We start from the raw sequence: 23,631 nt of genomic DNA, 5'->3' as shown, positions 1-23,631 counted from the left end.
TTTTTGCTATATATTTTATTTAATATAACATAATCCATCAAATGTCACATCTACCAGTAACCATCTAAAAATCTCATTCAATTTTCCTTCAAAGAAATCTCTCCAGCCTATCAGCTTCCCAATGCACCATCGCCTTTCCAGCCAACTTGACACAAATCCATCTGCTAACCTACCCTGATTACAAAAGTACAGGTGAGCACTACATAAAAGACTGACACTTACTACAGCATTAATGTGAGAATAAATTTGTTCATTCAGTGCAGAGAACTGCAACACCACGCTCATAGAAGCTGCGGGGATCTTCCTTGGTGGCTATTTCAAAGTCAACGGTGAAAATCAGATCAGCACGAGTGAAGTTCAGATAAACTGGTAAAGTAACCTGGGGAAAAACATGAATATATGAGAGTTCTGTAAGACAGCTCAAGAGTGTTACAAGTTTCTGTAACACTATGTGGTACCAATGAGATGGGAATTTAGTCTCAGATAACTCAGTACTCAAAAGACGAGAAAAAAACACCCAAAACTTAATAAATTCACAGACGCTGCTATAGGTATAAATTTGAGTTTTGACTTGAACAGCATTTTTGGATGCCACTCCTTTTTATCTATCTACAAAGGAAAGACATGGTCAGCACTAGGTCTGTTTGCTGCTAGTCCCGAAATCAGATGCCAATTGGCACCAAGAGTAATTAGAGAACACCAATTTGATTTTTTCTGCACAGTACAAGTATCCATAAAGCCTTAGGAAAAAAATTGCTAAGGATATCTGATATTTTCATCAATACTTACAACATTTGCTTTTTTATCAGCATTTGTCTGCTTGATCCAGCGAAGCTGTGTAATAGGCAGGACAGTTGAAATAGCATTCGAAAGCGACAGCTTGTTGTTACTGCATGTAGCTCCCTGAAGCTTCAGGCCTGCAAATTGCAATACAGTTCAGAGTTCTAAGAGCTTTCATACATCCAAAGGCTGTCTCCCTCTGCATCATTTAAGGACTAAGTCCACTAAATGACAAGTATTTCATTTTGCAAAATGAAGAGGTTGTGGGTGACACACTATGCAATACCACTTCAATATATACCCACCCCAGTCTTGAGATTTATTAGCATTGTAAGTACTTCCCTAATAACTAACGTCAAACTTATCTGAAAATACTTTCAGAAAGTGTGTATTAACTTCTGCCACAACAGTATCTTTTTCATTTGACACAGGCTATACAATACCAGAAGCTCCTTCCTTCAGCTGAGTTTACCTGTGACTCCAAAGCTGCAGGCATCCAGGACTGCGTTCTGGGTAGTTGTAACATTGACCTCAAGACAGAGTTCTTCAAGAGACCAACTGTTTGCTTGGGCAACGTACTGTCTTGTAGCAGTAATATAAGCCTCTGGTACAAACAGGCCACCCAGGCACACATGAATGTTCTATTAAAGGGAGGAAAATATAGGGAAAAAAAGTATTTCAGCTGCAGTATTAATTAATGACTATTATAAATACTTCAGCAATCTATTTACCCTAAAATGTTCCTGCTACTACTGGAACACAGTGTAACTGCTAAGAAGCTTTTTGCTCTAAGGCTTTGTCTCCTGTTGTTTCACAGTACCAATGCTCCCTCTGGTCTCTGTGCAGTTAGCCTGCCAAGCCTCATCACACTGTGATCAGGAGACGCTCAGCAGTATTTACAGACACTGCAGAGAACACTGACTCAAGTTCATTGACTGAGGAGCTACTTAGAAGTCCTGACGTGAAGACACCAGGAACCACACAGCTCCACCAATAACCCTGAGAAGTCAGCAAAAAAAGTACCTTCAGTTCTTTTGCTCCACCAGATGCAGCTGCCTGGGAAATATTCTGGAGCTGTTTAATGCGTTCACTGAAGTCCGACACCCACTGGATAACAGTCATACCAGCTGGCACTGTGTAATGAGACCAGCTACGAGGCAAAATACCTACAAAGATGTGATTAGAATTAAGTTTTGTTCATATACAGGTTGAAATTACACACTATATTGAAACTTCGAAGACTTGGACTGGAATATCAAGCTCTATTTTAAAAAGCCCTTCACTAAGTGAAAGCACTTTCAAAGATTACAGAGCAAATGGCCTCCAGGTCTACTCTATATTTAAAATGCCACCACTTACAGACACCCTTCAAGAGCAGCTGCAGTTACACACAGTTATTTACTGCAAGACCTAATCTTCAACTCTGCATGAAGATTTAAGTTCTTCAGAAAAAACTGAAGAGGTCAAGCATCTGTGTTTCAGAAAATGCTTTTGTTCAAATCACCATGTATTACAACATGCAGCATGTCTGTGAAAATTCCACATGTATATACCATCTTTAAATAGAAATTCAGAGAACTTGAATATTTTCTAGATTTTATAGGACCAATACTACTGATTTGGTGGTATAAATAACTTTGTTCTGTCACAAGTCAGAAATTGAACGAATTTAGTAAGATTTCAGCCAGAAATTAAGCTGCTAATATAAATTGTATAAAAAAGCCTAATAATATTACTATTAAAGCCTATTATATTACTATTATAACCTAATTATTAGGCTATTATCAACCTCAACTTGAAATCTCATACCAAGCCAATGGGAATTTTATGCTCAACTTTGAAATGGCAAATCCATCCACATTTTTCTACCATTTTTGTTTGGTTTTTTTTTCAAGCTGCTGACCACAGCAGCCTCTTGCAGAGTGCAAGAAGGAAAGAGAGCCCTGGGAGATGCTAACTTGAATTCCCATACCTTTCACCAGCTCATTTATCAGTGTACGCAAATAGTTGGTTTGTTTCTTCTTCCCTTCACACACTTGAACCACATCTGCCAGGTCCTGACGAACATCCTGGAGCAGCTTGGCTCCCATTTTCACCTCTCTCTCAAAGAACCGGAACAAAGGATCCTGATGGTCAAAACATTCAAAGTAAGCTGCAGATCAAAGCTCTTGCTGGAAAACTGCTATGAAAAACAACCCCCATATTTTGGGTGGACAGAACAGTGACACTGTGACTACACAAGCACTGAACACGAAGATGCACCCTGTGGTGAAGAAAGTGATTGCAGAAACTGTTTTACAATTGTTTCTCCCCCTTGGAGAAGCAAGGAAGTAGAAGTCACAGTTGAACAATTAATGCAGAGTGCCTGGCTAGACTGTTTGCCACTGCATTTCTTCAAATACTACCCAAAAGACATAAACAAGGTTTTCGGATCATTTCAAGAAACTCAGCAGGTCATTACATGGCTACAGCACTCAAAATCAGCATCAGTACAGGTTCCTTTGGTCCCTCAGCAGTGTAATTGGTACTTGCAAATCACAGTGTACCTGAACTTGTGCTTTTCCTCTGCCCATGTTAAATAAAACATAGTTCTTACTTTAATGTTTTCCACAGTCCGCTTCAGATGGTTTAGAGTTTGTGGGATCAGGTGAAGCCAGTTGGAGGCTGTGGTATGCAGTGTCCTCATCCAGGCTGGGCGTCCATCTGATGTAGAATCAGTTCTTGTCTTCTTCTCAGTTTCTGCATAAGCCAGATCATCCTCATCCTCCAGCATCTGCATTTTCAGCATTTTACTGATCATATCTATGCCTAAAAAAGAAGATTTGCTGTTAGAAAAATCAGTGGTATCAAGATTAAAACATTCTGCTACATGCATGAACCAGGACTTTCATTATTCCTACTCTAGACCTTAGATTCAGAACTGCCCAGTTGTAGGTGGCTCCAGAAGCTTACAATAAGGCTTTCCAGAATCAAGACAGGAACTTGCCATCTGGAAGACTAAATACAACTGGCATTTTTGATTCACAGGCTCCTGGTCAGATTTTGGACTACTCAAAAACCAATTATGTTGAGGGAGAAGGAGAAAGCTATTGACTCTTAAGCAAAACTTTTATTTCTCTTCCGCTTTTTTGGTTAAAATGGTGGCCTAGTAATCTATGGAAGACATTGCTGAAGTTCTGGACTTACCTTGTGTGGTGAGAAGAACTTTCTCTGCATTATTTGGCAGTCCCAGCCATGATGGTGTTTGTGTATCTGGGAGCATCTCAACCCACTGCACAAACTCTTCACGCCTGCAAGGCAGAATTTTAATATTCATTAAAGGGTTTCCTCTCCTAGAATGCCAAGGTAATGCTTTGCCAGAGACAGATGTTTACACAGCACAGAAATACAGGTCATGTGCTTGGTTTGTTGCTTTTCTTTGTATGCAGTTTTCTATTTAAAAAAAAAAAAGATGTACGTAAGAGATCAGGATAAGGAAAAAAATGATACCTGATTCCATCTGGCATCTGAATATCCTTGTGTCCATCAACCTTGCAAGCCAGTTTGAATTCACTGTCAAAACTTAAGGTGGTGAACAGACGTTCCAAGAAAGTGTTTAACAAACGTTGATCAAATTCATTATCGATACGACCTCCATAGATAGACTGGGCCATCAGTGTCTTCAGTGCAGACCAGGGGATCTTATCAGGGGAAATGTTTTGGCGACCCTGGAATTAGCAGGAAACAGTTGTTGAATTGCCAACAGGTTTTTTGTGCCTACTCATTTAACTTCCCTAATTTTTCCAGAACAGACTGTTTCAGTGAAGACCCAAAGTAATCTGTTACCTGTGCCTAAGTACACAACAGTACTTGCCTTTGCTGTATCATCCAGCCAGGTATCCACTGTGTCACAGGCAGATCTCAGGTCAGATTCTCCAAACTCGTACTTCTTGGACCAACCCAATGGAGCATAGCGCAGGCGCTCTTGGATAATGGCATGGAACCAGGCAAGGAGGAAATACAAACGAGCACGCTCGTTTGGAGACTAGAAGTGGGGAGAAAAAAACCAACACAAAACCAAACAACTGTTACTCAAGTGAACTGATAAAACCAAAGCCTGCTAAAAGACTAGAAAGTATCACATTTAACACTAGATTGTTACTGAAATGGAATACATTTTACCAAACAGAAAAAGCAACTACTACTTTATTGGGTGAGGAGAGAAAAACCACTTCAGGTACATCTTATTATCTGAGGTTTTATCATCTAAGTAAGATTTCAACAAACATGTTCTTCCATTCAGTTTCATCAAGACAAACCACAGCCTCACCTTGCACATCCTAGAAACTGGAATGCTACTGAAGGTCCTCAGCATGTTTGCCTTTACACCAGGAGGAGGCTCAAACACGAAGATTCGGCCGGCACGCAACAAATTCACTGGCACCTAGAGAAGATCAACAGGCTCAAATCCAGCTGCTTTAGCCTTCAATAAATTAAATCCCAGCACAGTATGCATTAGCTTCTAAACCTCACGGTGAGCACAGGAAGTACTGCCTTTCTTTTGGAGGTTAGGGGAATCAGCAAAAGGAACAGTATGAAGTTTACAGCTACAATTCAGTTATCAGAAAGCAAGGCTAATAACTGCTCTGACAGGTGTGTATTTTCCTTCTTCTTTACTGCAGAAAGGCAGTCATGAGAGAACCTTCCCTGGGGAGCACTCTTAGCTCTGCAAGACAGTTACTCTGCCAGATAATCAGATTTTACATCTGTGTTACCTTTGGATTAATCTCCATGGTAAGGAAGAGTCTGAAGCAAGCATGGGGTTGCAGGGAATGTAGTTTCTTCTCTAGTTGCATGAGCCAGCCAGGAGCCAGGTGAACGTTCTTCAGCATTACCCATCTGTTAATTTTCGAAACAGGACAAGTGCTTTTTAGTGAACAACTTATGGATCCTGCCTGTGATCATCATGAAGAATAACAGAACATATCAAGGCTACAGATTTTCTGTCCCCTTTTTAACTTGCCTTTTAAATAGAATCAGTTACTATGTACTGTAAATGGGTCAACTTTCCTGTTCTGCAAGGACAACTTACTTCTGAAAATATTTAAACAGAAGATGTAAACAGATGTGCTTGCTATTACAAACTTCAGAAGATAAGCCTAATTTTTTGTTTTACTCACAGTATTATCTCTTTATCCAATAGCTAACTTCCCCCTTTTACCTTTCCACTAGGCAGTATTCTAGCTGAAAATGAAATAGAACTTACCTTCCAGATTTCACTGCTGTGTTTATTGCTTTATCTGCTTGGTTAAACCCTTCAGCAGAACCTGAAAAACAGAAAGGTTGCTAAATTTCTTACTGCTAACAATTTCATTTATACTTAGATGATGAAATAAGGTATGCTCTTACCAATAGCAATAGAAGTGATCTGTGTATTCTGCTCAGCTGCAAGGTCTTCAACATGACCACTGGCATCATAACCAGGCACTGAACACATCAGCACAGGGGTATTTGGTTTCACCTGTGCTCCAGAAAGTTGAAAAGGATATGAATCAATCACTAGATAAATGAGAATGCAGGAAGTTCAGTGTTTCCTCCCTCTGTTCAACTAAAACCATTATGTTACTCTTAGTTTTACTTCAGAAAAAAGAAAAGCAATCCTCTCTTCATACCAGAGAAGGGTAAGTGGAAGAAATATTCACTGGATAGCTTAACTCACTGTGGAACTCATGTAAGGTAGCACGAAGCATTTAAAAAACAAGTAGTTTACCTCTGTATCCACAATGTGTGTCAGATCTAAAGGCTGCTCCATAATGGACATGAAAGACTCTCCAAGATTTGTTGAAACAAAGGTATGTGCCATGGCCAGCAAACGATCCGGACGGAAGGCCTGGATCAGAAGCAGGCGATGAATGGCCTGCCCAATGGGAGCTGGAAAGAGGAGACACAGTTAGATGGACAGGTAAGAAAACCCCTCTCAACACCCTCCTCTCCTCAATTCTCCATTCAATTTCTCCCCATCTTGTTCTGAAGACTACGTATTTAGAAAGTTAATTATCCTTTTGGGAGATCTGATGCAACTTTTGAATGAAATGCTTACATTCTGTTTCCAATTTGACAACTGAAAAAAAATTAGCAGCTTCAGCTGGTTTACAAAATCTACAGGCTAGAATTATTGACATGAGTGATTTTAATTTCCAGGGACAACAGATCTTTTCACATCTTCTCACTCGCAAAATAATCTGCTCTTCTGCTAGACTTTGAAGTCATATACACTTGTCTAACAAGGATAGGGTAGATAACCTAGAGCTGCTTCAGTTAATGGTCCACCAGCTTTAATAAGCAGCTAGTAAATATCAGCTTAAAATCCTTAATTTAGAAAGCTACAGGAACAAGCCCAGAATGATCAAAGACAGCAAACACGTCCTGAAGTTACCTTTCAGATGGGGGAGGAACTGAAGGAAAACAGTTACCCTCAAGTTCTCTTAAAAAATTAGCACTGACAACTAATGTAGCCAGAGGTAACACTTTATGCTTAGGTACAACTGCATGTCTAAACACTACCAGACCAGGCCTGTCCCCAGAAAATCTGTGTCTTGGAGCTTTTTAGAGTATTGAGCTATCTTCAGACTGGCAACGACTAAGGTTAATCCAAACTATTATGCAATCAATCTAATGAGACTGTAGAATTACATTTCATCCTCAGTGGAAGACCAGATCAGGACTGAACAGGTTAAGGTGCAGCAACCAACTGTAGTAACTACTGCTTAGAACTGTTTGGTTTAAAAAAACCCAGTGGAAACAAACAAATCTCCCAAGAAACCCCCAAGACCACCCAGAACCAAATCTACTAGACTTGAGGTTCTTATACAATCCCAACTTTATGATTTTCTCAGCTATTAAGGTCCAAAATTAAATTCTGCCTTAGAATTGCTTTTAAAATCATAGTAACTGGTAAGATCAGGACAGTAGGACTGATATGGACAACAGTGCACCTTCACTTACTTGCAGGTTTTTCTTCAGTCCAAAGGTATGGTACAGTCTGTTCTGGGGAACTGCTATCCAGCCAGATACAGAATTGCTGTATTGGAAAAAAAAAAGGAAAAAAATCTGAAGTTGAGTTTCAAGATATAAGAAAAGTACAGCAAGGACATGTAAAACTCAAATGACATGTTGTCTATTATCCTATCTTTAGATGTGTCAAATCATTTCACTGATAATGTCTCAGTTCACCAACAGCCTCCAGCACCCCTGATTCTACAGGTCTCTATCAAGTCCCAGGCCAAGCTGTATGTTATTTTACCCCAGGCTGAACAGTTTGAGAAAAATTAGATGTATTAAAGAGAATTCAACTTCTAATATAAAAATTAGGCAGGGCAAACCAAACAGGTACTATCTAAGATATGGCCATAATTTGTGACATACAGTTTCACAGTCAAGACAAAGATGTTTACTTTTTGATTACTCTTTGTACACTTCAGTCACGAAAAGGTGCAGTGTTCAGAAGCTGAGTACTATCCCAATTGACCCACACAGGCATGTCCAAGAGCCCACCATAATACAGCTATGTATGGCTGGGGCTGCTCCCCTCTACTGCAAAATTATCACACAACAGTGATGCAGCAAAAGATACGCAGTGTCACACTTTCTGCTACCATGAGAACCAAAGCTGGTCAACCACAAAGCCAACTAATGGTGAAACTTTCTGAATGATGAACAGTGCTGGTCTTTACAAGTTTCACAGCTGGGTTACAAAGGAAATAAGAACATTCATTTCCACAACTACAGCTAGTTAATCTTTAGGATTTCCCTTTCCACAGCAGGAGAGCTTACTTGTAAGCATGAAACTGATCTAACACACACCTGAAAAGCTTAACAAGATAGTTCAGTGGAGAGACAGACCCTAGCCAACACTTACCTCATCAGCTTGAACTTTTGAAACAAGGTCCTTAAATGCAGGAAGGCAGCTCAACCTCATCATTGCCTCTGTTTGCTCTACAGTCAAACCATTGATTTTGGGGAGAGATGCAGTGTTTAGTACAATCTCCTTCCCTCTCAAGAAGTGCTGGAATTCTGCATCATATGTAGGCTCCCTAATGTTAAGGGAAAAGAAGACCTTAGCTAGATGCCTTCAAGACAGCCCTCCCTTTTTCAACTGAAGTGAAGCAAGGAAACAAACATTTACCCAATAGTGCCTTTCAGTTTGATCCGGGCCAACAACATGGCAAATGTTATGTGATCCTGGTGCAGCATGCCACGTGCCACTCGATTGAAGGCCACCTAGGAACAAAACAGAGTAGTAGTGTAAGAAGCTTTGAACTCTGACCCTTCAAAAATTATTAAAGAATCACATTTAGTAATTAAAAAACTGAACCTGAAAGAGATCCTTTGTGATGATTGAGAGACGATGAGTATGGTCTGTAATTCCCTTCAGATTTGGGTTCTCATACAAGACATTGTGATAGATGTCCAAGAAAAACTGGAGGGAGTACTGGTACAGGAAATGTATCTGAAAGAGAAGAGAGTTTTTATTTTCTCTTCACAATCCTGCTGCTTGATAACCAACAGAGTATGCCTACCAAACTGGAATATTGGGCAGTGCCTATTTAGCTTTAACCAGTAAACACTCAAAGCTCCTGATAGGAAGAACTCAACCTACCTGTTTCAGTGACTCCATAGTAAAGTAGATACTGCTGCAAGCAGTAGAAAGAGGCAAGTACTGTTGGGAAACAGTCTCCACTTCTTGCATGACAATATCAGTCTCTTCTACTTTTCTGGTGACCTCTGCTGCTTCCTTCTTCAGGTTCTCAAGTGTAGTAATGATGGTGTCATCATCCAGGATACGTCCCTTCACTTCATTAAGTGCTTGTAGTAGGGATTTTTCCAACTGACGTAAGCGCAGCTGAAATTCACCTTAATTAGGAAAAAAAAAGTCACATTGTACAGATGTGTTAAAGAATTATGTGAATTGCATGTACTTTGCCACTGGGCATCTTGAAAAGAGTATGAAGACATTTCACTGTGTACTTCTACAGTATATGAATTGTATTCTTTTAGAACAGGAGGAAGTTAATTTTGGTAAACATACCCTGAAGCTTGAGGAGGTCAGAGCGTTTTTCATCAACATCTGGTCTTTCAGCTTTCAGGACTTCATTCAGACACTGGCTCTGCAAGCTGCTGCGAGTTACTGTGAAGTTCACAAATGTAACACGAGAGCAGAGGTCTGGTGGGAATTCAACCTGTCACAGGAAACATGGAAAAATTTTCTCAGCTCTCTTCACATTCCATTTCTACAAACAGGACAGCTTTTGATTTTACTTACTGTTGGATCTCTGGTGGACAGGAAGATAACGAAGGATGGTGACAAATCAATATCTTGGTCTCCCAGAGTAATCAGAACTCTGCCTCCAGTTCTTCGGACTTCACGATTCAGAACAGGATTCAGAACTGGATCATAGCTCTCCACATCCTAGAAAGACAGATGTATTAAAGACTGTTGTTTGCAAACATCTCAAGCTAAAACGCCCAAAACAACAGGGGCTTAAAACTGTGGTAAGCAAACAACTACCAGTTGGTTTAGAATAGGGATCACATTCAGAAGGTACCTGCACTTTAGATGTGTAGTTGAGCTACACAGGTACAGAAGAGAAGTATTATTAGTGGCTGTAATTTTGTTAGCTGTAAACCCTATTATAAACAGCACAAGCAACAGTTACTGATCTTTCCCATTTCCACACTAAGAAGTGAAAACCATACCCATTTCAAGTGAAAGTCAATTACTCCTATAGTTGCCTATTTCTTCATATTACTGAAATTTCTCCCTTATACTCAGAGTAGATTTAATTCTAGATAACCAACCATAGTAATTGCCATTATCTATGACTAGGGAAAGCACATGAAAACAAAGGAACAGATACACAGGTTGCAAGTAATTTTACAGTATGGAAAGATCAATTCAAAATAAAACAATTCGATCTCAAAATGGTGGAAAAGGAAATACCTTCTTCTGACTTTGTAGTTCACTAATTCTTCTCAGGACTAACACCACATGTCTCACTAGTTTACTTGTTAAATTGTAAATTGAAAATAAAGTTGCTTGCATGTTACTAAGATAAAAACTTCAAACTTTTCTAATACATAGGACAGAATTCAAGAATTTAAATAGCTTCTACAAGATCATGCCACTAACCTGAACTAGAAGTGGGTTACCAAATCTCAAAGCACTTTCCAAGTTCTTCCTGAAAGCGTCATCCAAGAAGCTTGTACGAGTTATCTTCCGGTCTTTATATTCATTCATGATAAACTCTGTAGCTTGCCCAGAGGGATCGATGATCAATGGATACCTTAAGTTAATAATAAAACACTTTCATTATTTAGGTTTTGACTGCAGACAGTGTCAAAGCAGTTTTATGACTTTACATTGAAGTATTAGTCTCAACTCTAAAATCTTGTTTATTCCTTCACTATGTTGAGGCAGGTTCAATGACTCACTTCAGTTTTAAAAGTTAAGTTTGTATTTGAGCAACAAAATAGCTCAAATAACAAAATAGTTCAAGCCAACTTATTTTAACAGCTAAACATAACAAAAAAAGGTCAATGAGAGTTTTTATGCTTACACGTGGTTGAGAGGCTTTTAGGAACATTAGAGGTTCACACCCCAGGGAAACAGTGCTTTGAAGGAGCTACTATGATTCAATAGGTGCAAGCCCTGCCTGCTGCAAGAATTCTGCTTAAGAACTTAACCCCTCAGAATGAAGTACCTGTTAAAGCGCTTGAGCATGATGGCATTCTCTGTGCACAGGTCATCTGCAGGCAGAGAACTGGCCTGCCAGCGCAGCCGCTCGTCGGCGTTGGAAAGGTACTCGGTCCTCGCAATGTCTGTGCGGAACTGCAGGAAGCAAACACAGCTCGTATTTAACCTGGCCTTCTCCAACCAGCTGGTGAAGATACTTTAAGTAAATGCAGCTCTACAAAGCTGCAACAACTTTCCAACAGCTCCATTCTTTACCTAGCAATCCTAAAGCTTAACTCCTGAAGTAAATCCTGCAGTATGGTTAACTTATCATTGACTGTATCTTTACCTGGATATTTGCTTGCTGCAAATGGTGAGACCACGTAGTGAACAGATTCTGACGCATCTGCTGATCAAAGTAGCCAGCATAGGCAATAAAAGCTCCTGAAAGTAAACAGTCTCCTGCAATAGTGGACATCTGGTTTTTGAAAGTTTCACTTGTCTTCTCCCATCTTTCACGTTCAGCAGAAAGACTCTTCAGAAGAGCTGTGCTACGGTTTACCTAGAAATAAGTGGTGAAGTAGATTCTTTAGATGAGGAAATGTTCTTATATTACAAATCTCTCAGAACACTTAAATTCTGACTCAAGGCCCAAGTTAAATTTAAAAGCTCAGAACGAGACTAAATTTGGAGTTCTTCAGTGCTAATTTATTAAGTTGATTCTAACTGTCACCTTGAGGAACTTCAAAGTGCTAAGTACTAGTACAGTAGCAACATATCAATGATGAGATCAAGTACATAGAGAAATCCACACTTCCCTCCTTGAAGTCCAGTTAAGACATTACAATCCCACTACATCCATGCCTGTTTTCAAAGGCTTTTTACATATTTTAAACCTTATGAGAACTGTCTTGTAAACCAAATAGCAACATGAGTTGGTACTTCTCTAACTTCAGACAAGTTTCTTTAGAGGCCTCATGACACCCAGAGACGGAACAGTACAAATGCACTGCACAGGGGAAACAACTAACTCCACTCTCAAATTCAAAGAAGGATTCAATTTTGGACTGTCAAAGATTAAAGAATGAAAAATTATTGGTATATGAAGTCTTACTTTTGCTTCTACAGCAGCCAAGTCTGCCTTAATAGCTTGAGCCTCCGAAATCAGTACTGCATATTCTTCTTTGTAACGGGCAATACTGGCCTCAAGATCACGAATCATTTGCTCCACTTCATTTGCTTTCTGTTGGTTGTCTTTGGCATCATCCTCCAGCTTCTGCAGTTCATTGCGTAGAGGTTCCACTCTTTTCAACATATCAGCATAGTTCAGCTGCAAATGGTAAATACAACCTTTACACTTTCTAAAATGACATGTTAACAGGAACCACAGCATTCAGCTACATACTATCAACTGCATCTTTTTAAATGCATGTACTTCGGACCTGTGTAGGAATTAGTAACTACTTAAGAGAAACTTAGTATTGTTTATCAGTCCCTAGGACTCTATTTTCAACTAAAAAGCACAGAAACATAAGTAGTTGCTCTTGCAAGATCCTTCTACTGCTCTGGAGATTTACACAAAGTCATTCAAAAGGTTCAGATCACATTAAGAAGTGCACATCCATCGTTTTACATAATATTCAATGGGGTGCCCATGCTAATCTGCCCTTCTTAGCAGTGAAAAGAGTAGAGCTAAGCCACAGAACAAATATGACAGGGCCTGTTGGCAAGATTCAAGTTAAATATTCTCTCCAGATCACGCCATTCCAAACAGGCACAGTTTCAACGAGCCAAGAATTTTATTGTATTGGAACACCAACAGGCAAGTAAAATCATTTTCGGGTATCTCACTCTGGGGTAAGATTCCCAAAGCCTATTCCTTTAGGAAACTTAAAAGTCTGCTTTGAGTGTGTCCTACCCTGAGGCAAGACAAATGCAGTCTCATTAAGAGGACTGCACTGCATTTTCCAGTGGAGAATTGTCTTGTTCTGTAGAATGACACCACATACAGAAAGTATCCACCAGTGTTCACTGTAAACCTGGTTTTTCAGTGCAGAGGCTGTATCACAACTGGCCAGTAATTCTCTGGCATGGCACTACATATCCCACAAGCATTCATCTAAACCATCTACTCCATCTCTTGGAAGCAAAACAGCTTGCAATACTTAGCTGAATAAAGGCAAATTCAGACCCTTTAGACATTGCTATGTGCCTTCCAGCTCACTCTTTTCACCTTGCCTTTGCTTCCTCAAGCTGACTTTACCTGTGCAATTGCCCATTTCACCATAGGTCCACAGGCCAGCGATGCTCTGTTTACAATTTCATAGTTGTAACTTGGATTTGACAGGTAGTTTTTCTTCATCTTCTCCCGGATGGCATCACTGCAAGGAAAGAATTTTTACAGATAGCCTGAGTACACTGTATGTCAGCACACAGGTGCTCAGTATCCCTTTATCTGGTCTGCCTTCCACTGCTGACAAGAAACATTTCCTGGCAGCTTTGCCATCAATATTTTAAGAGTAGTCGTTCACTAACTGTGCAAACTCTGTTCTGAAAAAAATGGAGTTGGAAGGGAATTCAGTAGTCTCTAGTCTGACCTTCTGCTCACATTTAGAGCCAGCTGGGAAGCTGACCAGCAGCCTGGTCTGTTATTGCTGAAAATCCACTTTCAACAGATAATGTGGCTTTGGACACTAACATGCTGCTTTGCAACCATGCCATTAAGTCACACAACAGTCACAAAAAGTCACAGCTGCTTTGTCCCAAATTTCATGATACACCCTGGCTTCAGCAGTCTTGTTTCTGTACTACCTGCATGTTCACCATGTGCAATAAGCTGGTGTCAAAAGAAGTCAAGTGCTACCAAAGCAATTACACAGAGAAAAGTGCAGTTAAGACTCTCTGTTCTTTGCAAGTGATTTGTTCACATAAATATCTCACACTTGCACTTTACCTGATCTCCTCAGCAGAGAAGTTAACAATGGTTGGAATGAAGTTCTCCCTCATGATGATGGAACGTATTTGTTTCCAGTCAGTGGTGCTTTCACCTAACAGCAGGCAGATGGACTCCAGTGCCAACTTAACTGCTGCAGGTGGATTAGCCATGGAACGGACCTCTACCAGGTGCTGCTTCTTTATTGACTTCACAGCTAACCAGTGCCAGAAAGATGAACAGTGTTGATTGGGAAGAAAAAAAAAAACAAAACAATTAGCAAAGGCCAGCATAGTACCCTGGATTTGTACAAATGCTTCAAGATTCTACAAAGGAATATGAGGTTATTAGAGAAGCAGATACTACTGAGTAACTACTACATTACAAGACACACTTCCACGAATATCAACTTGCTGAACGGGCACAGGCAACTTTGCTGCCTAAAAATGATTCACTCAAACCAGTGATTTGTCTACCCAGTTTAATGAATTACTTGTATGTATGCTGTCTGTTCAGCATCACTAGTCTCTCTACAGCTGGTCTGCTAGAAACTAAGCCACAAGCCATAGAAGGAATATCAAGAATCAGATTGGTACTATACGCAGAATAAAAAAAACCCAAAACCACAACAATCACAGCTCAAAGACTGTGAATTTAAAAGAAGGGATTTCTTCAACTCTGTTCAGCCCCATGTTAACAGCCTACACTTTTATTAGACTGGACCAACCCAGATCACAAGAAAACACATTCCCATACACCAGTTTTAGATCCAAGACCACAGTGTGATCTCTTGAGGTGCTAACATACCATTCTGAGCTTCAATGACAGCAGGCTCCACCTTGTCAAGATCTTCTTTCACACTCATCTGCTTGTCTGCAATGACCTCCTGCTGCTTGTGCAGCTGTTCCTGAATCTCCTGGCTCATAACCTGTAAGGAAATTTCACAGACAAAATACTGCCTTTTAGAAGCTGAAATTCTTCCAGCACTTGCTCTGTAGGCTCTGTTTTGTAAATAAAATAGTGCACACAGATTTAACAATTTCTTTTACCTTTTTCTTCTCAGCTTCCTGTTGATCTTTCACCATCTTTTTCAACTTGTCATTGGCTGCTGCATTTTTTACTTCCAGCTCCTGACTCTTTATTCTTAGGTCACGTCGCAATTCCTCCACCTAAGATCAATTATAAGATGGAAGAGAGAATTCATATTGAGCACTGAGATCTATTTACTCACTCCAGCTTTGTAGAGGGCAAAGTTTTAAAGATGCATACCTGATCAACTGTTTCCTTGATTTTTCTAAGACCAACATTCAAATGCATTTGCTGCTCCTCCAGTTCACTTCGCTTCTCATTGAACAAGTTGGCGTAATGGTTGATGAAGTCCAGATAGTGGCGTGGGGTGATTGCCATGGTTCTGCCTCCTCGTTTTGCCAGCCGAGCATTAGCCTTTAGGGAACAAAGCCTTGTAGAGTATGCACTGTTTTAAAATTTACTTGGATGCCAAGGATCACGGTTTTTAGGAAACTGGTGAATGATGCCATGGCCTAGGGGTAAGTGTAAGTTAAGCAGTGTAACAACATACCTGGTGAAGAGTCTGATGAACAAACACACAGCTATTAACAATAGCCTCCCTGTGCGTTGGTGGCTGTGGCAGCTTATCATACACAACTGGCATGTAATCAGGCACAATGTAATTTGGTTTTTCAAGATCCATTTTGCTTGTGAACTCTTTGCCAACTTGGTACAGTGCCTCAGTAGACCAGTCTCCAAACCAGTTCAAGACACATCTGAAATACGAAGCATTTGTGAAGACTTTTCCAAAAGTAGTGTTTTAATGGTACCTGTAAAATATGCTGGAATATGCAGCAATTACCTGTTGAAGAGAGCAGGAGAGGTAGCTGCCCTGTCCTTCAGGCCCTCAGAAGATGGATTCATAGTGAACACTACATGGAGATTGCGAATGACTTGGCTAGTGAACCATTTGTACAGTTCCTCATGTGAATCTAACATTAAACCTTCTTTCTGTGCTCCTTCTTTACACTGAGTCATGAGGGTAGCATATTCATCTCCTTCAAAGAGACCTGGAACCTAATTCCAAAGATAGTTTTGTTGCACTTTATAGTTGTAAAAAGGTGCAAAAAATATTTACTTAAAATCTTCTTACCTCTCCATTGGCTAGGAGAGTGTTCATTCTCTCCAGGAATCCAGAATCCAAGACATTTGACTCATCCATAATAAAAGCTATCTTTTCATTTTTACAGCCAGAGCGTCTCAATACTGTCCTAAGGTCTTCATCAAAATCTTCACCTGTGTATTTTCTGTGAACCTGGTAAGAGTTAACACTAGTCATTAACATTTTGGTTTAGCTTTTAATGGGATTTTAGGGGTCAATATATAAGTGGGAGTTTTGCCTTACAGGTTTTCAGAAGTTAAACTCAGCACACCAACCTTGATTTGGTAGACACTCAAACCATTCATCCAGGCAACAAATCGTGACAGGGTTGTTTTCCCTGCTCCACTGACTCCAATTAGAAGCAAGTGGCCCTGTGGCTGACGGAAGATTCTGAAAAAGAACACAACCAAGTGTGATTGGTAAGTGTTAGCAACTCACTGAAGCTTTCCCTAGAATGCCTAAGCTTCAAGTTAGTACCATAACGGACACACCTTTCCAGAGAGGATCCTGCTATATGGAGGCTGGCAGTGTATTTTCTATAGACAACAATGAGACCATGTTCCATTCTTACTCTGTACTGAGGCTATTCTGGCTTAGAGTAACTCTAAATACTGCTTATATGAGCAGCAATGGAAGTCTGAACATACCGGTCAATTCTTAACACATGATCCAGGACTTCATTGAACAGGACAAGAGGTACATCAAGTTCTTCTTCATAAAAGACTTTAAGCCTAGCTTTCACATAGTCTCTCAATTCTTCTTGATCCACTGGAATATAATCCTAAAAGAACCAGTCAATACAGTTTGAAGTTTAGTTAAGGGAACTTGGTTGGGGGTAAACTTATGAGTACGCCAAAGCAGAACTAACAGAATACTTAAAGTAGCAATCCTCTACAAAAGCTTAAGAACATTGTACTCATTTAACTTGCACAGGATCATGTCCACTGCCTAGAGTAGCACAGGTAGCAGCATGGAATTTAAACACTATCTACTGAACCTACCGTAGGCTGAGCCTGTGCTGCCAGTTACCAGAGAGACTGGGAAGTAGCACTACAGACTTACTCCCTTCCCCAATTTATTTTCAACAGCCTTTTTTGTCACTTACTACTGGTCAGAGATGGGTAGCAAGCAAGGTGGACTTTTGCCTAAACTCACCAGGATTTGTACAACTTGCCCAGATGAACCACTTCATATTATAAGACACAGGTCACCAGAAAATGTGTAGTATCAGTATTGCTCAAGGGTCACTGCCTTATCTAAGAGATTCTATAAGGAATAACTGTAACCTGGTAGTGTCACACTATTCTTGAAAAATAATTTATACTGCTTTTACATTCCATGGTAGCATCCCTGGCATAACAGCTATTAACTTTGTGGCAGAGTTCACTTCAGGTAATCATAGTAAAAATTTCCTGGAGATCAATTTAACAGCATGATGGGCCACTGATTATCACTTTAATACAGTCATAGGAGCTGCATCACTCAGTTGCATGTAACCTATTTAACTTTGGGGTATATATATTTTTTTTAATTTTAACTTGCCTTTGACAGCCAGTTGCTGTACAAGATAGGTCTGCTCATAGCCTTTTCTTTGTCAATGTTGGGGAAGTGCTTCAGAGCAACCATGTCAATGTTCTCATCAGTCCAGCGTCTCTCCTCATCTTCCACAAGTCTGGATAAAGAAATAAGTTAGTGAGTACAGTCCTCTGTAATGGGAGGATATAATCAAACCATGGCTGCACTATGAAGTGCATTTCTGCTTTGCACAGATACAGCTCCCAGGAGAGTCAAGCTGGAGTGAAAGGAAATATTCTCACTGGTATTCCAGCTATTTAACATAAAGCACATTTTAGTTTGATATTCTAATGAAAGTTGGCAAGGAGTAGGCAACTTGTTATGGTTTTGTTTCCCCAGCTCATGAATTTTTTACCTGTCCTGGAAGAGACGTAAGGCTTCGTGGGCCCAAATCCTGATAAGGCCTTCAACTGGTAAGGTCTCCAGTGGTCTTAATGCTTCGAATATCCCTCTCACCCACCGAGTCATTTCACGAGGTGAATAGATGTAGTGTGGCTGTGTGTCTTGCGTGAATCTCTCCTAAAAGTTTAAACTTAATTAGTTACTCTATCTTGAAGTTGCACCATATTTCTTACAGGCCTTGGCATTGCAAGATATTACTCTGACAGCATAATTCAGTCATTTTTGCCAGAACGCAAGTGATTAGTTGAGTTCTTGTACACATATTATCCATGTGAAAGGCTAACAACACATGTCAAATGATTCAGCACACAAGAAAGCCTTCTAACTGAGGTTTGGAGTTGCACTTCACAAGTTACCTGAGACATCGTGTAGAACTCTACCATGGCAGCAGTGAGAGGCTCTGCATATGTGCGAAGTGATGGGATCAGCCTCAGCATTGCACGATTGAATGTTCCATATATCTGAGTAAGTGAAGCTGGTCCAGGATAGTCCACATAGACCACAGGAACATGTCGTAAAAATCTGAAAGATTAGCACATTACACAGTACAGACAGTCAATTCTCTTCGTTATCTTTTGCCAAAATTAAATAACAGCTTGATTCAAAATCATCAGCAGCAATTGTAGTTGGTTTGACTGCTCCCATTCTCAAGTGTTTCAGACAGGTGAATCAACAGGCTAACACTGAGTTCACTGCCTGGTTGTCACGGTAAGAACCAAGCAGCAGATAGTGCAAAAGCAACGAACACTATTTCAGCACAGCTGTTGTTAAACAAGTGTATTAAGAACAGATTACATAATCAATGCTTCAGTTTTGACTCTTACTCCGCTGTTACCTAGAATTTACTAGACATATTACCTATGTGACAGAGGTTTCCTTCCAGGATCAGTAGGTGGATTACATGCACCAACAAACTGAATTCTCTCCAGTTTCACCCATGTCTGGTCAGATGTACGGTAGAACCCTCCATGTTCCACCATCTGGAACAAAAACATAAAAATCAAATCAAATCAGTGGAATATTTTATTTTCCTCTAAGTAGCTGTTGTGATACAGCTGATTACAAAGAAAAACAAACCTGTCTAATGAAGGATATGACTCTCTGTGTGCCATACTTATCCATATCTGGCAGGTTGATTTCATCACAGAACAGCACCAGCCACTTTCCTAATTGCACAGGAGCCAGCACCACTCCGTTAGGGGTACGCCTGTATTCACAGTAGTGATCAAAAGTTTTCAACAGCAGTTCTGGAGTGGTAGCACTTGAAAAGTTGAGTCCAACCACCTTAAAAAGAAAACAGTGAATAAAAAAATTAAAATACAGTAAGGACAGAAAAAGTGTATCAGGAGTCCTGAAAACAGGTATGTTTGGCTGTTCAAAACAGAAGTACATATACCATCCACATTACAGGTATATTACCACATATATACAGCCATATACAGCTTAGATATGCTTTGCTTCCCACTGCAGGTTCTCCATTTACCATGCAGCAATGTTTCTTGCCCAACCCTTTATTTTGAACATCACAGCCTCATGTAACTCCACTAAATACATAGAAGGATGAGAGCTACTCTTAAACATTTGCACATGTTTTTAACTGAACACTGAATGCAGAAATGCTCCACTGATACTGAAATGGCAAAGGAAGAAAGCAGCTTTAGGCTAGAGAACTTAAGAAATGAATTTGTATTCTCCTCAATGTGATTTTTATTTTTTGCTATATATACACAGGACTGACTGAGGTGAAGCTATCACTGAGTTCTGGCTAGGAAATAAATTCCATGCTATCTTTAATCTTAAAAAGATTAAAGACTTGCTACGACTCGGTAATTCACACACCCACGTGCACACACACACACACAACTCTCTTGGGTACCTCCATGTCAGGCAGAGCTCTGAGAGCACTGAAGAGCGTCATGGTCTTTCCAGAACCTGGTGGGCCACACAGCACCAGAGGTTTGTGCTCTGCCAGCCAAGTGTACAGCAATGCTTCATGGCGAACTGTATCTAGGGTTGGCACTACAACATCAGGAGCTGCAACTTTGTGTGTTTCAACTTCAATCTGAGGAACTTTGGATTGCCATGGCACCCATTCACCTGTAATGGACACCTAGAAGCACAAAAACGTGATTAGACAATTTAGATCAGGAATCCAGCTCAAACTCAGTAAAATTTATTTTTTTAAGTGACATCAAATTTGATGTCACTTATTTAAATATACTTTAAATGTTTATTTGATGTGTCTGCTGAAGTGTGAAACAGTAAAATTTAAGACAGTCTAGCAGTTTATTCTCCAGGTTTGCCTCCAAAATCTAAAGCAAGCTTTCATGAAAGCGAAAGAGCAACATTTCTAGTGCAAGAAAGGTTTACCTCATAGTCAATTATAGGTATGTTGGGTGCAGTTGGCAGTGGCACAGTGGTGATTCTCCTAATGTATTCTCCCAGCTCCGCTCTCATTTTCAAACGACTGTCTCCAGAAAGAGACCACAGTATCGCATAGACCAGGTACCTCTGTAAGAAGCAACAACAGCAAATATTGGTTTTAGAGCAATGGAATGAAGCTCAGTGAGTAACTCAAACCTAGGCAAATGCAGGAGTCACTTAACAGCAGATTGCACTACCTGGATGTAACGCTCCAGCTGGTCTATCTGCATGGGGAAGTCGGGATGGTTGGCGTTGTACTGGGCCACGTTGCGGCAAGCCTGGTGCAGCATGGAGAACAGAGAGCCGAGGCAGCGCAGGCGGGTGAGGTCCATGATGTGCTCCAGCTTGAAAGCGTGTTCAAGTGCCTTGGTTACCAGGCCATTGGATGTGAAATACGGCTGCATGATCGTTGCAGCATCTCTCTGAATCTGTTGGGGGAGACAAACACTGCTCTAAGCATTTGCTTCTCATTTGACTACCAGGCAGAAAGAAAAGATTTTGTTTAAGGTTTGGAATGCTTCATACTAAAAAAAAAAAAGAAAAAAGAAAAAAGAAAAAAGAAAAAAGAAAAAAGAAAAAAGAAAAAAGAAAAAAGAAAAAAGAAAAAAGAAAAAAAGAAAAAAGAAAAAAGAAAAAAGAAAAAAAGAAAAAAGGATGTGAAGAGGAAGTCAGCTTTTCTATGACAGGCTGTCATAAATTCTACATATGGTGTATCCGTGATACAAGCATTTTTACTACTTTATCCCATAATGTAATCTAAGTTATACCTGCAACATTGGGGATGCTGCTTCTTCTCCTTCGTCTTCTTTGCCCTTTCGCCTGCGCTGAGCTTCCTCCTCACCTTCATCCAGAGGAATGCTTCTTAGTCTGGCCAGGAAGTTATTGAATATCATGTCTGTACTGAGAACATCCTCACTGAACCAGACCATACCACACCTTGACACAGTAGCCAAAGTGGCGTATTTCAGATCCTGTACTTCAAACATGATACGCACCTGAAAAACAAGAATTTAAAACAACACTTAGGAGTAAAAACAACCAACCAAGATAGAAACAACAGAATAAGCCTTTTCCTGAAGAAACAGAGACCTTTCAAAATATTCAAATTTTCATTTAAATGTTGAATAATCAACATCAGCATTATACTGTCCTAAGATAAGTTCGTAATTATTGACATTTACCATAAGACTTATATAATTCACATTTTGTCTTACAGGGTCAGGTTAGGTGTAACATAAAATGTTTCCACAAAGACCCTTTAGTCCAGCAAACCACAATTTGAACTCAGTATTGCTTTGCTTGTGATGATAAAGAGGCACAACACTAGTACATATTAAATTAAACCAACAAGCTTATATACAGCACATAAACACAATGTAAAGAAAGTAACATTACATTTGGTGGGAGGCTGAGACGTTCTCCATTCGGCAGAGTCAGAAGTTTGTTGTCATCCAGAACAGAGTTCAGGTTCTCAACCCATTCAGGGTCTACATCACCATCAAAGATAATCCACTGACGTTTTTGTAGTTCACCTCTCACATTGTCTATGATTCTATTTTAAAGGAAATATTCATTGAAGTAAAGAATTAAGACTCAGTAAGGTCAAATTATCCTAGGCACAAACGTACCAGCCATTTTGTATTTGTGCTATTAAAGACTTACTTTCTCAGGACATGTGTAAACAAGCCATCTGTCCATTCCCTGGTATTTGGATCCAAAGTACCATAGAGGTGATCTTTGCTAATTGCTTTTGGATCTATAATGTGAGCAACACCTTCCACACCCTCCAGGCGTTCAAGGGCCTTCAGAAGTACTCTCCAGGCCATGCTCTTTCCACTTCCAGAGGGACCAACCATCATCAAACCATGATTTATCTGTGTAATCTGATACAGCTGAAGAACCTGTGACACAAGAAATAATGCACCAATTAACTTCAGCATTTAATCTAAAATTGCAGGTATTGTTTGTTTAAGACAAGAAAAATTTAAAAGCTTTTGATTTTCATAATATAAAAGAAAATTTAGTCTTATACATAAACTTCAATTCCACATTTTCAGTTTTCTATTTTACCTTTTCAACCCACATGCCACCAACTTCCTCTCCATCACCATAGGTAAGGTACATTTCCTGACACACTTTCTTAAGTTCCTCTCTCAAGGCCGTCATCTCTCCACGGTGATACTGTACTCCAGGGAATACATCAGAAAGGAGACTGAACAGCAGTGGAATATCTTCTGCAACCAGTTTTGGTACCATAGTTTCACATACACTTTGGATCAGGATCTGCAGAGAGAGAGAGTCACATTTCACTGACGATTTTGTCATTAAGTTCACTTTACCAAACGTGTCTGACAAGGAATACTTCACTAAATACTTTGCTGATTAAGTACCAGACCAGGGTAGTCTTAGTCAAAACAACCACTGAAGTCGTTTCAACTTTGGAACTACCCAATGATTTCCTATTGATTTTCAGTTTATACAAGTCTTTCTTATGTCTCTTCATTATGCTTTTGGCATTAATTGCTGAGATGCTGAGCAGCAGTGTCACGGATGCACCACCTCATATGAATAAGTTTTGCACTATGATTCAGAGACTTAGAAGTCATGTTTAACTTGGTGCTTTTAAGCTATCATATT

General features: G+C 39.9%; 1 protein-coding gene across 1 annotated transcript in view; it reads right to left on the bottom strand.

The window, feature by feature from the left end:
* Positions 1–23,631, bottom strand: part of DYNC1H1 (dynein cytoplasmic 1 heavy chain 1) — a 45,429-nt gene continuing 21,798 nt past the window's right edge. Inside the window, exons 32-78 of the mRNA XM_066188824.1 lie at positions 23,065–23,277; positions 22,657–22,895; positions 22,390–22,546; positions 21,762–21,989; positions 21,192–21,422; positions 20,941–21,081; positions 20,447–20,680; positions 19,648–19,854; positions 19,429–19,550; positions 18,927–19,092; positions 18,524–18,687; positions 18,136–18,265; positions 17,241–17,374; positions 16,869–16,983; positions 16,585–16,746; positions 16,294–16,508; positions 16,003–16,207; positions 15,693–15,866; positions 15,473–15,592; positions 15,231–15,351; positions 14,445–14,640; positions 13,755–13,872; positions 12,606–12,821; positions 11,841–12,053; positions 11,520–11,647; positions 10,949–11,102; positions 10,082–10,228; positions 9,848–9,998; positions 9,419–9,672; positions 9,134–9,268; positions 8,945–9,039; positions 8,678–8,852; positions 7,765–7,840; positions 6,530–6,690; positions 6,169–6,280; positions 6,026–6,086; positions 5,535–5,658; positions 5,090–5,203; positions 4,634–4,804; positions 4,270–4,487; positions 3,967–4,070; positions 3,377–3,588; positions 2,753–2,906; positions 1,804–1,946; positions 1,253–1,421; positions 790–917; positions 1–379 (exon numbers count right to left, since the gene is read on the bottom strand). Coding sequence (XP_066044921.1) covers positions 251–379; positions 790–917; positions 1,253–1,421; positions 1,804–1,946; positions 2,753–2,906; positions 3,377–3,588; positions 3,967–4,070; positions 4,270–4,487; positions 4,634–4,804; positions 5,090–5,203; positions 5,535–5,658; positions 6,026–6,086; positions 6,169–6,280; positions 6,530–6,690; positions 7,765–7,840; positions 8,678–8,852; positions 8,945–9,039; positions 9,134–9,268; positions 9,419–9,672; positions 9,848–9,998; positions 10,082–10,228; positions 10,949–11,102; positions 11,520–11,647; positions 11,841–12,053; positions 12,606–12,821; positions 13,755–13,872; positions 14,445–14,640; positions 15,231–15,351; positions 15,473–15,592; positions 15,693–15,866; positions 16,003–16,207; positions 16,294–16,508; positions 16,585–16,746; positions 16,869–16,983; positions 17,241–17,374; positions 18,136–18,265; positions 18,524–18,687; positions 18,927–19,092; positions 19,429–19,550; positions 19,648–19,854; positions 20,447–20,680; positions 20,941–21,081; positions 21,192–21,422; positions 21,762–21,989; positions 22,390–22,546; positions 22,657–22,895; positions 23,065–23,277 — 7,536 coding nt within the window. The 3' untranslated portion in view covers positions 1–250. The remainder of the gene's footprint in view (positions 380–789; positions 918–1,252; positions 1,422–1,803; positions 1,947–2,752; positions 2,907–3,376; positions 3,589–3,966; positions 4,071–4,269; positions 4,488–4,633; positions 4,805–5,089; positions 5,204–5,534; positions 5,659–6,025; positions 6,087–6,168; positions 6,281–6,529; positions 6,691–7,764; positions 7,841–8,677; positions 8,853–8,944; positions 9,040–9,133; positions 9,269–9,418; positions 9,673–9,847; positions 9,999–10,081; positions 10,229–10,948; positions 11,103–11,519; positions 11,648–11,840; positions 12,054–12,605; positions 12,822–13,754; positions 13,873–14,444; positions 14,641–15,230; positions 15,352–15,472; positions 15,593–15,692; positions 15,867–16,002; positions 16,208–16,293; positions 16,509–16,584; positions 16,747–16,868; positions 16,984–17,240; positions 17,375–18,135; positions 18,266–18,523; positions 18,688–18,926; positions 19,093–19,428; positions 19,551–19,647; positions 19,855–20,446; positions 20,681–20,940; positions 21,082–21,191; positions 21,423–21,761; positions 21,990–22,389; positions 22,547–22,656; positions 22,896–23,064; positions 23,278–23,631) is intronic.

The sequence above is a fragment of the Chamaea fasciata genome, unplaced genomic scaffold, assembly GCF_029207755.1.
Source record: "Chamaea fasciata isolate MVZ Bird 193981 ecotype frontalis unplaced genomic scaffold, bChaFas1.0.hap1 SCAF_7, whole genome shotgun sequence".
Classification (NCBI taxonomy): Eukaryota; Metazoa; Chordata; class Aves; order Passeriformes; family Sylviidae; genus Chamaea; species Chamaea fasciata.
Note: the sequence above shows the minus strand (reverse complement) of the source record. Positions and strands in the feature narration are given on the sequence as shown.